This window comes from Dromiciops gliroides, chromosome 6 (genome assembly GCF_019393635.1).
Source record: "Dromiciops gliroides isolate mDroGli1 chromosome 6, mDroGli1.pri, whole genome shotgun sequence".
In the NCBI taxonomy this organism is placed as follows: domain Eukaryota; kingdom Metazoa; phylum Chordata; class Mammalia; order Microbiotheria; family Microbiotheriidae; genus Dromiciops; species Dromiciops gliroides.
The window spans coordinates 196,049,828-196,065,043 of record NC_057866.1 but is presented as its reverse complement, the minus strand read 5'-3'; the positions used below and the strand labels follow the sequence as shown (position 1 = coordinate 196,065,043).

The 15,216-nt window shown below is 35.5% G+C and overlaps 1 protein-coding gene across 2 annotated transcripts in view; it reads left to right on the top strand.

Annotated features, from left to right (window-relative positions):
• GLRA3 (glycine receptor alpha 3) overlaps positions 1 to 15,216 on the top strand; it is a 270,886-nt gene that overhangs the window by 241,564 nt on the left and 14,106 nt on the right. The window contains exons 8-9 of one of the 2 annotated variants that reach the window (XM_043971177.1): positions 6,087 to 6,233; positions 8,624 to 8,668. In XM_043971177.1, coding sequence (XP_043827112.1) covers positions 6,087 to 6,233; positions 8,624 to 8,668 — 192 coding nt within the window. The remainder of the gene's footprint in view (positions 1 to 6,086; positions 6,234 to 8,623; positions 8,669 to 15,216) is intronic. The other variant, XM_043971178.1, reaches the window with a different exon arrangement.

The following is a 15,216-nucleotide window of genomic DNA, read 5'->3' as shown; positions in this document are numbered from 1 at the left end:
CTCCATTTTTAAATGAAGAAATCAGATTTGTTCTACTTGCCTCCAGAGGACAAAACAAGTAGTAATGGGTTTTAACAATTACCCATAGTTTTCAGCTGCATGTAAGGAGAAATTTCTTAACAATTAGAACCATCCAAAAGTACAACGAGCTTACTTTAGGGAATAGTCACCCACCCCATCCCTGTTGGAGGTCTTCAAGCAGAGTAAATGACATCCAGTAAACTAGACTCTCAGATCATTCTTCCCTGCATCTGCTGCCTTTCCTGTTTTCAACTCCATTGAACAAGATGCCTTCAAGATAAGTAGGCCATCTTGTCCAATTCCTCTTCCTCTCACTCCTGCTTTCCTGACTTCTTTCATGTGATAATCTCCCCCTTTAGACTGTGAGCTCATTGAGGGCAGAGATTATCTTTCTTTTTATTAATTATATCATCAATGCTAAGTAGCTGACATGTTATAGGTGCTTAATAAACATTTATTGGATTGGATTAGGTTGGCCTATAGAGATATGAGAGAATGTCAATTTCTCCTCGGATATAGGCTTGACTATATGAACCCTTTCAACTTTGAAATTCCATGATTTTCCAAAAATTTTTCAAATGTATTTTTTTAACGCAAGCTGTGGAAAAGCCTTGGATACAATAGGTACATGGACATTTCTATGTTTTGTCTTGTAGTGAAAACTACAGGAATTTCAATTCTTGTTCTGCCATTCTGTGACTCTATGACTGGGGCAAAGTTGCAACTTCTATGGCAAAACTTTTGCATTTCTAAAATGGGGTATAGGGAAAGAGACTCAATCCCAAGGTCTTTTCTGGCTCTGAATGCCACAATCCCACGATCCAATCTGACTAGTATATGCCACTTAAGAAGTGCTCAAGCACCTAGCTTTTAAAACTATGGGTCATAACCCCATATGGGGTCATGTAACTGAATGTGGGGGTCAAGAAAAATTTGGCAACAGTAATATAATATGTACATCTATTTTATGTGCCTATATAACCAGGGTTGTCTAAAAATTTCTCCAGTGTGGGGCAGCTAGGTAGTACAGTGGATAAAGCACCAACCCTGGATTCAAGAGGACCTGAGTTCAAATCCAGCCTCAGACACTTGACACTTACTAGCTGTGTGACCCTGGGCGAGTCACTTAATCCTCAAAAAAAATTATCCAGTGAAAAGAGGTCACAAGTGGAAAAAGTTTGAAAAGCCCTGCTCTAGCATAGACTAACAAGAGGTTGAGGATTAAGAATCTAAATGTATCTTGTGTTCTTGCCTACAGTATTTTGGCTTTAATAAAACCAATTAGTCACCACTGTTGGCTAGTGCCAAATTCACAGAGGACAATGTAGCTATAATGAGGGGGAAAGTCATTATAAAATACAACTACTTTTGAGAATTGATGTATGCAATTGAGCTTTGTATTTGTTTATAATTACCAATAAATGCCTCATATTCTTTTGTATCCCCCAAAGTGTTTTCTACAATGTCTTTCTTGTGCATCACAGGAACTGAACAAATGGTGATTTTCTTATCTGCCTCTTCTGAGCTTCCAGGAAATTCATTCTCCAATTGTTCCTCATGTTGTTCAGGAGGCTCTGGGGTCCCATACAGTGCTGTGCTCCCTAAGTTATGTTACTGGGGACAAAATATGTATTTGTCATCTCAATAACCATCTGTGGATCAATGTGGAGAGACTCATCTCCAGAGGGTTGGTCAGCAGGTCTTGATTGGTTTTGACAGCAGAAACTTACGAAGCCAGCTACAAATATGTGGAGGTGTTGCAATCTATGTCTGCTTCAAGGAACAGCATGGTATTGTGGAAAGTGTAATGGATTAGGGTCAGAGAAGCTGGGTTCCAATCCTTATTTATCCGTTTAATATCTGTGTGATGCTGGGCACATAATCCTCAGTCTCTTCTTTATAAATTTACATTTTAACAAATATGTATCAAGCAACTACTATATAGCAAGCACCATACTAAGGTCTTTACAAATATGATCTCAAATTATCTTCCCAATAATCCTGGAAGGCAGGATTCTAATTTTACAGCTGATCAAAATGAAACATACAGAAGTTAAGTGACTTGCCTAGGGTCACACAGCTAGTAAGTGTCAGAGGTTGAATTTGAACTCTGATCTCCCTGATTCCAAATCAAGGCTCTACCCATCATGGTACCTGGCTGCTCCTAAAATAAAGGAGTTGGACTAGACACCTTTCAAAACTGCTCCCAGCTCTAGGTCTGTGATCATACATGACCATAGGTGAAGCTATGAAAAGTTAAGAAAAGGCTAAGAAACTGCATGTGAGGTCTTTAATACTCGGCGGCTCCATTTGATGCAGTTCCAAGTCAATCCAGGCAGATTGCTCCTTTATGAATGGGTCATTCCAATGCAAATAGGGACTCCCAAATGACTTGAAATACAACTTTAAACTTCTGGCATGAGATAATTTTCTTTTTACACTTCTCATGGACCATTGACAATTTCAAATCACTTTGCAATGAACCAGATGCCTCTGGGTAGACTGACTGGATTAAATAACATTTCCACTCAGAACAGACAATGCCATTTAGGTAGACACTCAAGTGTAGTAGCATTCACAATACACTGTGTGAGCCATTTTCTCCAAGGGGTATTGATATACATTCAGGACCTGAATTAAGCTTCTTTAAATTGCATCACAAGTATAGGTTGCCTAATATCATTAAGGACTTTCAGGAAAAGATGTTAGGTGAAATTATATCACTGGACGTAGCCAGTTCATTTGAAAGGAATGGTATTTCTTTTGTATCACAGGTAATTGGGCACCAACAATTGTGTTGGCATTGTGCAATATTACAAGGGACTTTTGTTATACTGTATTGATAACACTATTAGTAAACAGTATTTCCCATGTTTGTTACTGTCATCTACCTGTCTCCAGATCACTTTCCCTCACTGTTCTGTGACTTCAATAACTGTATCATAATGTACCTCTCCATCACATATCATCTTCATATCTGAAAACCACTAGCCCCCTCTTACTCCTTGTTCTCTCATCCTCACTTTCTTACTATTTAGTCTTGATTCCTTTGTTGACCAATTATTCACTGAAATTTCTGGATCATTCATCTCCTATTTTCTAAAGATGGCTGTGCCCTATACTCTTTCCTGGGCCTTTTGATCTTCTTTCTCTACATTATCTTGATTTCATCTGGTTCTGTGCATTCAATTATTATCTCAATAAAGGAAACTTCCAAATACCCTCTAATCTCTCTCCAAGTTTCTAGTTCTACATCACCAACTACCTTTAAAATGTTCTATTATTATCATCACCAACAACAACATCACCACCAACATCATCATCTGAAACTAGCATATCTAAAACCAAACTCCTTAATTCCTTTCCCTATTCTACCCCTTCTATAAACTGTCCTATTACTCAGGAGGACAGTATGGTCCCTCCAGTCATAAAGCCTTCATGTCATCCTTGCTTCTTCCCTTTCATCTAATGGATCAAAAGTTTTTCTTCAACCTACCTCTACACTATCTCTACTTATGCTTCTCTCTACTTATGCAGTCCTATCTCAGGGCCTTCCTTTCTTCTCCTGTGGAAAATAGAAAGAAGAAACTAATTTGATTTCCCTATTTATGATCCATTTCCTCTTCTTTCCATTCTCCATAAAACTACCAGAATAATCCCCCTAAGTAACAGGTCTATCAATGTCACTACCTTTCTCAAAAGCTTACCTTTTAGGTAATACACAGTCCCCACATTTGGAATTTATAACATTCTAAAATCTGGCTGTTAACTATGTTTCCACATACTTCATATTACTCCCTTTTCATAAACACACACATCATTCCAAACAAATGAACATAGTTGTTGCCCCAATCTGCCATTCCATCACTTATCTCCATGTCTTTGTACAGCCAACCCCTCACACCTGGAATATACTCCTTTCTTATTTCTGCTTCTTAGCATCCCTGCTTTTTTTTTCTCGGCAATGAGGGTTAAGTTACTTTCCCAGGGTCACACAGCTAGTAAGTGTCAAGTATCTGAGGCCAGATTTGAACTCAGAACCTCCTGAATCCAGGGCTGGTCCTTCATCCACTGCACCACCTAGCTGCACCCCCTTGCCTTCTTTCAAGACTCAGAGCATATGCCAATCAAAAAAGTAAGCATTTATCAGACACCTAATATGTACTAGAAGCTCTCCTGTGGCCTAGTGATACAAAGATAAAAATAAAATACTCCTTCCCCTCAAGGAGTTTATGTTGTTGGTGTTTTCCTGAGAGACAACATAACAAATAGAAGTATAATACAAAATGAATACAAGCATTTGGGGTATAGCTAAATAAATTGTAGTATAAAAATATAATGAAATATTATTGTACTGTAATAAATGAAGGAAGAGATGGTTTCAGATAAACCTAGGAAGACATATATTGATTTAAAGACAAAAATAGAAATAGAAGAATAATTTATACTATAATATCAGCATAATAAAAATGACTAATTTTGAAAGACACAAGAACTCTGATCAACCCAATTATCAATCACAATTCCAGAGGCTATGTAATGAACAATTCTGTCAACCTCCTGACAGAGAGGCAATAGACTAGTACACAGAATGAGACACATTTTTTCACATATCCAATATGAGAATTTGTTTTGCTTGAGTGCATATCTGTCTTGAAAATTTTGTTTCTACTTCATCCCTTATCCAATGGTGAGTGGAGGGAAAATGCTTGATAATTGAAAAAATACCAGGTCATCTGCTGCCAATAAGTCCTTGCATTTTCTGATGCCCCAGTTGGTAGTGATCTCTAACTCCTTGGATAACATTTTATTTACTTATCAATGTAAGTGTTGAATCCTCCCAACCTCCCCTTACAGGTAGGGGCAATTTCATTTCTGTGTTTATTTATTTTCTGTCATTAGGAATCTAGTGTCTTAAACATAGTAGGTCCTTTAAAAGTTTTGTCTAATTGAAGTGAGTAGGCCCCATCATGTAGGACATGTCTGTGCTTCTTTCCAGAACTATCTGTTGCTATTTTAAGCAAAAATGTAAAAGGGAAAAAGGAAGGAAGGAAGGGAGGGAGGAAAGAAGACTAGGGATGAGGAGGGAAGTAGAGACATGCAGAGAAGACTGCTGCCTGATCTATGTCTAGTGGAGTACTTAAGGAGAGCAAGTACAGAATTAGTAAGGATATTTGAAGAAAGTTTCTCTGCTTCCTGCTAAGAGAAAGGAGCACAACTTATTTGAAATTTGTTGGGGTTCAACAGTTGCCATAATGATACACAAAGATGTACAAGCAACATGCTATATCTCTTATGTACTTAAGCACTAAAAATATAAATTGTAGCAGTTGGATGAGACCTTAGAGATCATCCAGGACAAGTGTTCTTAACCTGGGGTCCCATAGATAGATTCCAGGGGGTATATGAATTTGCCTGAAGTAATCACCTGTCATCTTGTTTATTTAGTCTCCTTGTCACCTTGGACAGTGCCTTATATAAATCAGGAGCTTAATAAACATTTTTTGAATGGGATTAGATTCTAGGTTCTACTGTCATATGGCAAGTATTAAATTACCATTTCAGTTCATTCTGCTTTTTTTTGTTTACCTGGAGGTGTTAATGCAGCATCAGAGTATCTCAATTACTCCCCCAGAAGACACTAACACTGGAAAAATCTGGCTAGAGAAAATGGGAGAATTGTAGCATCCACATTATACACACATTTCAATTTTAGTCATAGTTCTCATATACTAATCTTCCTGAAAGCAAACTTACAGTTCATTACATTTTTTTTCTCCTTTGTGTAGGTGGCTAATTTAGAATCAAATTCTGAGTGTAATATAAACAAGAAGAAAGTATGATCATCTAGTATTTGGAAGTTTTGTATGGTGAAGTTCCAGAAATATCTCTTTTCCAAAAAGAACTAAGTTTTTAAAGTTTACTCTTATTTTACAGTAACAGTCTATTATTAAGGTGAGGGAATATAGCAAACATCTGCCACCCCATTCTTTCTTTTTCTTGGAGGTGACACTCAAAGTCACCTAGCCCATAACTTGTTCAGTTGGCCTTTTCTTTGTTTCCAGGTCTCTTATGTTAAAGCCATAGACATCTGGATGGCAGTGTGTCTCCTCTTTGTATTCTCAGCCCTCCTGGAGTATGCTGCTGTCAACTTTGTATCAAGACAACACAAGGAACTATTGCGATTTCGTCGGAAACGAAAGAAGAACAAGGTAGGACGTGAATGTATTAACCATCTGGAAACATAGTGATTTTCAACCCTAGAGAAGGGAAACATCCTGCCAAGGAGATAAACATGCTAGCATCATTTTAGTGTTGTTTAATTTGTAGCTTAGCAAAGTGTTGGGAATCTAACTATTCGCAGAATGCTATTTTTGAACAAACTGTATGGAGCTCAGAAAAGTTTTCCAGTTTATTCCCCAATGTTGTTGTATTTACTGGTACAGATAAAAACTCTTATTCAGATTAAGAAAACCCAATGCTTTACATATGTTAATTCTTAAGAGCATTACAAGAGAAGAACAAAGATTTAAACTTGACCTAAATCAATCTACTATGATAAAAGTTCAACTTTATGTTGAACTTTTTTTCCTCTATATTCTTCAACCAAATATCTTCTTTTTGATGAAACAGAAGAAGAAAAAGATCTGTGTAGCTGACAGGTATTTTCTTCATTTATATATGTCTTTATGAAAAGTCCCTGGAATTAACTGGGAGAAAAGGATGAAATACTATCGTTATATTGCTAGTATGTCCTAACTTTGGCTGAGCCCAAACCAGAGGGCACTATAAACATTTTAAGATTAATACATGCAGGGACTTTTACCCTCAGATGAACAAATCAGTCTGAAATATCTTGTGCAATTTTTAACCTTTTTTTTTTCCTTTCTAATAAACATCAGAACATTAAAAAAAAAACTTAAGTACAAACAATAAATAAAAGGCTTAGCTTTATCTGATGTTCCAGTGCCAATCAGTTGTAATTTTTTGCTTGTTTGTTTGTTTGTTTTTATGAGAAGTACCTACTTAAATGTACAATATTCTAGGTTGGGTTTTGGTAGAGCAAAGAGTGGCTAGAAACTGGAATATCAAATGAAATCAATTAAAACTTCAAAAATTACAATTTCACTTAAATAGTATACAACTACTAATACATGAAAGATGCAAAACTTTCTTAAGCTTACCCCAATGTAACATGATAGATGGGGTTAGTTCTTAGTTTTTCACATAATGAGTCATGTTCTTTCCTATTATCTCATATATATCAAAATGGTTATTTATCCAGCTATGTCTTATGGTCTAAAAAGAGTCAGTGCTGCTTCTAGAATATCTAGTTAATTGTACTGTGGGAAGAGTACTAGAAGAATCTGCCAAAAGGTCAAGAACAGAAGCATCAGGGTTGCCCATTTATATAATATTTTGCCAAAATTTGACCATATTAAATGGTATACTGAGAAACATATTAGATGGATGTATTTTAAAATAAGAAAATTTTTCCTCTTTATTTTTTCCACCTCCCTCCTTTTCTCTATCTTCCTTTACTTTCTCTTTCCCTACTTTTCACTTCCCATCCACCCCCTCCTTTCTACTCTCTTCCTCTTATTATTTTCTGGTCCTTACTTTTCTAGTAGTTGCTATAAAACTTAAATATATATATATATAATATATTATATATTTATAAATATTATATATATATTATCCCAAAACTTGGAATTCTTTTCCTGATTCCTCATTTGGCAAACTGATATAGCTATTTTTCATTATTCATTATAAATAAAGCAGTGTCCTTTTTCTCCTTCCCACCTTTATTTTGTTGGGGGAGGGGGCAGGAAAACTTCTTACTTATTCTTTTCTTATTTTTTTCTAGATTTACTTGTCTTCTTTACTTCCTTTTTAATTAGCTTCACATATCCTCTATATTTGGGCAGTAGAGACAAATAGGATATATAGAGAAATATGCTAGATAATTCAAGGTAGGTGGTATTCCATCTAGAAGAAGTCAATGGATGCAGTACAGGGAGGTATAAAAGGACAAACATATCCCATACTCACCATGTATCATGGAAACAGTGTGATTAGATGGATAAAACAGTGGACTAAAAGTCAAAAGACCTCAATTTGGTTTCTTTCAATTACTAGTGATTTAAATGGAACTAAAACAAATTAACTGCTCTGAGTGAGGGATTTTTTTCCCCTTCACATAAAAATATATGGATTGTGGAGATGTTAGAAATATGAAATAGCAAACTGGTATTTGGACCCTTTGGGGAAAAAGGTTTTATGCAAGTGCCACATAAATATGCATATATGTATATTTATATGTGTTCATATATAGGTATATATTACAAGTAAAAAATGAAGATTTATGACTCAAAATCTTCAGGAAGCAGCACACACTGGAAATTTAGGTTAATGAAAAAATTCTGAAGTTTTCTAAGTTTAGTATTGAGGGGGGAAATCCTGGTTATATAAAGAATCTATTCATTGATAAGCTATGTTAAGATGCTATATGTAATTCAAACCAAATGTGCAACTTTATTGAATTATACATTACTTGACTCTGATTTCTCAATCCCTCTTGGTCCACTTTGCCTTCCCACAGACAGAAGCTTTTGCATTGGAGAAGTTTTACCGTTTCTCAGACACGGTAAATTCACTTTCTTAACTTCAACTAGAAGATTGTGGTCATCAGTTAAAGGCTAACAGCATATTTCTGCATGCAGGCAGTGTCTGGTGGGGAAACAAAGCCCATTTTTCTTTTAAAGTAGTAACAAACCATCAGCAATCTTAGCTATTTCTTGGACCTTTCCTTCCTTTATTTTTTTTTCCTTACAGGGGGAAAAAGGTGTCCCATTTCAGTCTTCTTTAACTCAGGGGAAGGCATTTTAACTATCACCTTAACTATTTATTCTGAGCTCTTTGCTAGCTCAAGCTTTTCTTATAAATATATATTCAAAGAAAAACAGTTCAGATTTTCATAACTAACCTCAAAATGAAAACATTGACACATTTTGCACAAACTAAAGAGTAACAAAATGAGTTAAAGTGTATCTATTTTTCTTTCTCTTTCCTATTTTTTATGAAAAAGAAAGTTGCTCCAAGGCAATCCTATTTTTAACCCAAAATGTTTAATTGGAAGAAAAAAATGTCTTTTCACATTCCATATGTGTGTGTACCTAATTCCTCATGTTGAATTTTGATAGAGATACATACAATAAATGGAAGTTTCTGTCTGTGAACTACTACATTCCATGTATGAAATGAGGACAAATGCTTAGGGTGGGGAAGCATAAGTCAATAAGTACATCTTGGCAGACTGTGCTATATATGGTGTTTTGCTTGGGGGAGAGTACTTGCCATATAAAAATGATTCAATGAAAATGGAGGAAAGGTGGATATGTTCTCTGTGCTATCTGTGCTAATGGAAAATGGTATGTCATCATTTGAATATACTAAAAATACTTATTTCATCAGAGCTAACTTTGCTTCCAAAGCTGTCTGACAGAAGAAATTTTAACTAATTTATAGACGGTTTAAGTTATTTTGTAGCATGTAATTCCATACTATTTTCCCTCTGCCATTAAAACTGCATGCTCTTTCCCATTTAGAAGGCTTTCCCCAGCCTTGTTATTACAATATGCAATTGCTCTGCAAGCACTATTTGTTAGACTAATAATTTTTGATTTAATTGCATGGTATTTGCATGTACAAATATGTCTGTAGCATGGCAATAACTTGCCTTTGGGAAATATCTATTATTATTTTTCATCTAGGCCACACTGTTAACATTTTTATTATCTTGGGGTGGGGGACTTCAATTATATGTTGCTTTACCAAAATATACAAGCAATACCCCAGTGGAAAAAATAGTCAAACTAAATGTTGATGATTCATTCATACACCTCAAGAGCATTCAATTCATCCCTACTGATAATTGAAATCTTACCAGTGAAGTCAAAGCATATAAGGAATAGTTTGATTGTGTTTGCTACATAGCAGTGGGGCACATACCAAGCCATTCTTTTACATTCTAATTTTTAATAAATTATTGATTATTTCGAGTTACTGAAAATGTGCCTATCAACCAGGACAGAGAGCTGTCCTTAGAATCAGGAAGACCTAGGTTCATAACCTGCCACAGACTTTTGTTAGCTGTGGGCAAGTCACTTAACCATCATGAGACTCAGTTTCTTCAAGTACAAAATGATGGAGAAGTTGAACTCATTGACCTCTAAGTTCCCTTACATCTCTTAAGCCTCAGATGTTCCTAGACCTTTTTAATAAATGAGATTATTTCTTAACTTCTTTCTCAAGTGGCAAGTCAAATAATGATTCTACTAAGAAAACTGAATGCTAAAGATGAGTGACATGCACACTGAAGGATAACAAACCAGAATCAGAGGAGAAAAGGGAAAAGATGTTATCTAGCTATACAGATAAGAAAACATAATTGTAAATATATTGGGGAAGAACCTCAGATTAATAACTGCAATATGCTCTCCAAAATCAAAGACCTACTTATTAATATTTGGGAGTTTTTCAGACAGAACTAATTTGTAGCACATTTTTCTACCCATTCAAAGCATCCTGAAAAGAACAAAAAAGTAGAGTTCAATAAAATAGATTATTTAGAAATTAATCTTTTGACTTAAAATAAACAAGAACTAAGTAGCAAAGCAGAGAGAGGAAGAATGGGACAATGGATAGAGAGCTGGCCAATGAGACAAGATGATCTGGTTTTAAATCCTGCCTCTGATTCCGATTCTGTGACCATAAGAAAGTCATGAACTCTCAGTGTGCCACAAGAGGCAAACCTGTTATGGGAAAGGGAGTTCCTTGCCTTGGTGAAATCCTAAATTCAGTTCTTCACTAACAACTGAAAAAGAGACAGAGAGAGACAGAGACAGAAAGGATAATTATTAGGAATAAGTTGTTCACAAACTAAAACCATTTGGGTGACTGAATTCAGTCCTGACTGTGTTTTACCATTAAAAATGTACAGAAGCCCACTTAAAAGTAATATTGATCTAAAAATTATCCCATTTAATGAATTTCCCTTGTTCTTTTTAGATCTGAATTTAAGATTCTCCTAACTAATCTATTTTTCTGTTGGAGAGTTAGAATGAATAAAATAGTATAGAGCTCAAATTATTTTTGAAGGTAAGGGGACACTAGGTTTATATTTACAAAAGATATTCAAGAACATTATTCCAAATGAAATGATCAGTCTGGGTCTTTTATTCCAATGTTCTATTTGCCATCTTTCTCCCATGCTAAATAAGAACCTCTATTTTTTGTATAACAATGAAAATTAGCTCCTGGTCCAGATTTCCCCACCCCACACTGTTGGGGAGTGCTATGTGATGATTACATGCTTTGTGGTAGATGTTCATCCCTGAGTGATCTGTGAGTTTGTGTGTGTGCCCACATTTCTTAAGTTGTTTTAGATGGAAATTGCTGTGGTCTTTGATGATTTTGTTGCTTTTGTACAATGTGGTTATACGAAAAAGCCAAAATGTGAGAGATATGGGCAAAATCCCTATGCTTCAATTTATTTGTTTCTTACTATAATTTCGGTAGCATTGCAGCCTGACAATGCAATGACTTAGTAAGGGAAATCATAATCTCCTAGTACATGTTATTCTATGTTATTACCATAATCTATGCTAGCCATGGGCTAAGCAGGTAGACCCGTGAAGATAATAACAAATCCTGACAGTCATTATTAATCCTTTTAAAACATCTGGAGAAATTATCTCTAAGTTTTCAAGACATATCGTTATGATAAACTAGTTATCTGTGGTGTATACATATAGAAAATTGTAAATGATAAAAAGAAAAATTCAGGGGCAGCTAGGTGGTGCAGTGGATGCAGCACCAGCCCTGGAGTCAGGAAGGACCTGAGTTCAGATCCGGTCTCAGACACTTGATACTTGCTAGCTGTGTGACCCTGGGCAAGTCACTTAACCCCAATTGTCTCACCAAAAAAAGAAAAAAGAAAAATTCATAGTACTAAACTTACCTTTCATATTAGCCAACATTATGTTCTTTAGTACACATGCAATGTTGATTAATTTTCCTTGAATATGGAATTCTAAAAGGTCTCATGGTTGAAAATCACTGAGCACTTACACACACACACAGAGTATTACATTATTTGTTGTTGTGAAGTAAAAAAAAAATAAAATAGATTAATGGATTACATTTTTCTAGGAAATTCTTGTGGCAATTTCACGAAACATGGTAGATCTGATTTTAAAGAATGCATATTTTCTCAGTCATATTGGAATGACTTTGATGCAGTAGTTGAAACATCAAACCCTCAGAAAATCCCTACAATGGATTTTCTGTCTCACTTTTTATGTATTCCTTAAAACACTGCATTACTGGGGGCGGCTAGGTGGCGCAGTGGATAAAGCACTGGCCCTGGATTCAGGAGTTCCTGAGTTCAAATCCGGCCTCAGACACTTGACACTTACTGGCTGTGTGACCCTGGGCAAGTCACTTAACCCCCATTGCCCTGCAAAAACCAAAACAAAACAAAACAAAAAAACACTGCATTACTAAAATTTGTGAGGATCAGGGTTATTTTTTAACAAATATCCTGGGAATTACCTATTCTAATTGCAAGATGATATCTTTAGAATGTTAATTTTCAACTCAAATATGAAATTTTGGTTCTGATCCTTCACTTTCTCCTTCTTTTCTACTTTCCCATTTAACAACCATAAGGTTCCCCTGAATCATATAGCATGTTAGAACTATGATGGACCAGAGAGATCATTTTAGAGACGAGAAAACTGAGGCCCAGAAGATACACGTGGAAGAAACACTTCCAAGGATGATATTTTAGATGATGATTTAAATAGTTAACTATGGACCAGTAATTTGACTTCTAAGGTGGCTTTTGGAACATGTAAGATCTTCTGCAATGTATCAGGGCTATTATTAATTCCTCCCTTCCCCTATAGATCATTATCCATGCTTCTTCTACCCTTTCCAGCTATGAAAAAAATTTAACAGAGAATTTTTAATTACTAAAAGGCAACATATGATAGTGAAAGTACTGAACTTTTATTTAGAAAGACCTGGATTCAAATTTCACCTTAAACACTTGGTAACTGTATGAACATTGACAAGCAACCCAATGCCTTTAAACCTCAGTTCCTCATCCCTAAATTTAGGGTAGTACCATTTGCCTATTGCATAAGGTTATTATAAAGTTTGGCAAACCTAAAAGTGCTTTGTGCCAGACATCATCATAATTTTTACCTCTTCTTTGATCCTTAAAAGACTCTAAGTAAATATTAACTACAACATAATTGTGATGATAAAACAGAAAGGAAGTATGAAGCTAGATATATCATTTTGGGGTGTGGTCAGAGGAGATTGGAGAGAATCAGGACCTATGATTTAATTACTATGAGGAACTCCTCCCCATGGAAAATCCCTAAATTAATACAGATTTGCAACTTCTTAATTTGTATTTTGGGGAATTGCTTAGAAAGGACTAACATTGTGTCAAGGGTTAGGACTTAAAGCTAGGTCTTTCTGACTTTTCAGTTGGTTCTCGATCAATATGCAATTTTAGTATTTTTAATTTTCTAGCATTAATTGTTATTTTTAAGCTCTGGGCCTCAGTAAAAGCATAAAAATTCATATTTCAAATATCATGTGCTGGGTATAACTAGAATTTTTTTAAAAACTGAGTTCCTGATACTGCTTTTAAAAAAATGTTACTCAGGCCAGCTAGTTGACAGAGTGGATAAAGCACCAACCATGGATTCAGGAGGACAACCTGAGTTCAAATCCAGTCTCAGACACTTGACACTTAACTAGCTGTGTGAACCTGGGCAAGTCATTTAACCCCAATTGCCTCAGGGAAAAAAATGTTACTCAATATCATTGAATATTTTTACCCTTTTAAGCTTTAATGACAATTTGCTTCAGAAAAAAAAATAATTAGTATACTCTACAGGATACCCTAAAAGTCTTAGTGCAGTTTAATGCATATTAAATGTTTAATAAGCATTTAAATATAGATTTAATAAGCATCAAAGTATACTGAGTACCGTAGTTTTAGTGTCCCCCAAAAATTTATTGGATTTAAGCAAAGAATAATAATCCTACAAACTAAGTCATACCTGCATTTTAAATGACATAAGAGAAGCGACTTGTCCCAGAGTCACTAAGGTTATGAACAGAGATAGGATTCAAACCCAGGTTTAAATTCCAAATCCCCAAGGGGCAGCTAGCTAGCACAGTGGATAAAGCACTGGCCCTGGATTCAGGAGGACCTGAGTTCAAATCTGGCCTCAGACACTTGACACTTACTAGCTGTGTGACCCTGGACAAGTCACTTAATCCTCATTACCTCCCCCTCCCCCCAAAAAAGAATGATTCCAAATCCCCATGCCACAATGGAGGGCTTAAGTTGTGCCAAACCTGAGGCATCTAAATGGCACCAAAGTTAAGAAGTTCTCAATTCAAATGCCATCAACTTCCTAGCTTGTTGGCCTTGGATAAGTCACTTAACCTCTCAGTGCCTCAGTTTCCTCAACCTTAGGATGGGAATAATAACAGCACCTTCTTACTTGGCTTATTGTGAAAAGTAAACAAAATAATATTTGCAACATGACTGGCACATAGTAAGAACTTAATAAATTATTATTTCCATCCTTCCCTATTTAAATTAGACCTGAATTTGCACACTAAGACAAATGAAATCTAGAAAAAAAGTAAACAAGAAATGTTAAGTATCTATTCTTAGAGTCAATATACCTATGCATTTAAAATATTTGCAGCATTTCAGGGATTTATGATGAGTTACTGGAAACAAAAAAGTGAATGTCATCCCTACCTCCCAGAGGTGGAAGGTTACTACTTTGGAAAGCTTAAAGTTCTTTATAAATTTGAGCAACTGTTACTAATAAAGCAATTAAATAAATCTAATAATTCTATTAATATTTCTTAAATTATTATCTGTTTTATGGAAACAGTAAATTCATTGATAACTTGAGAGGCACCATGATGGCGTAGGTAGACAGCTCATCTCAGGGTCGGGAGTATGAGGTCTCAAGTACTTCCTCTGATATCTAATAACAATGTGACCCTGGTCAAACCATTTAATCTCTTCATGCTGAAGACAACACTAAGGCTATACATTTCAAATTAAGTGCCAACTTGCATCAGTGG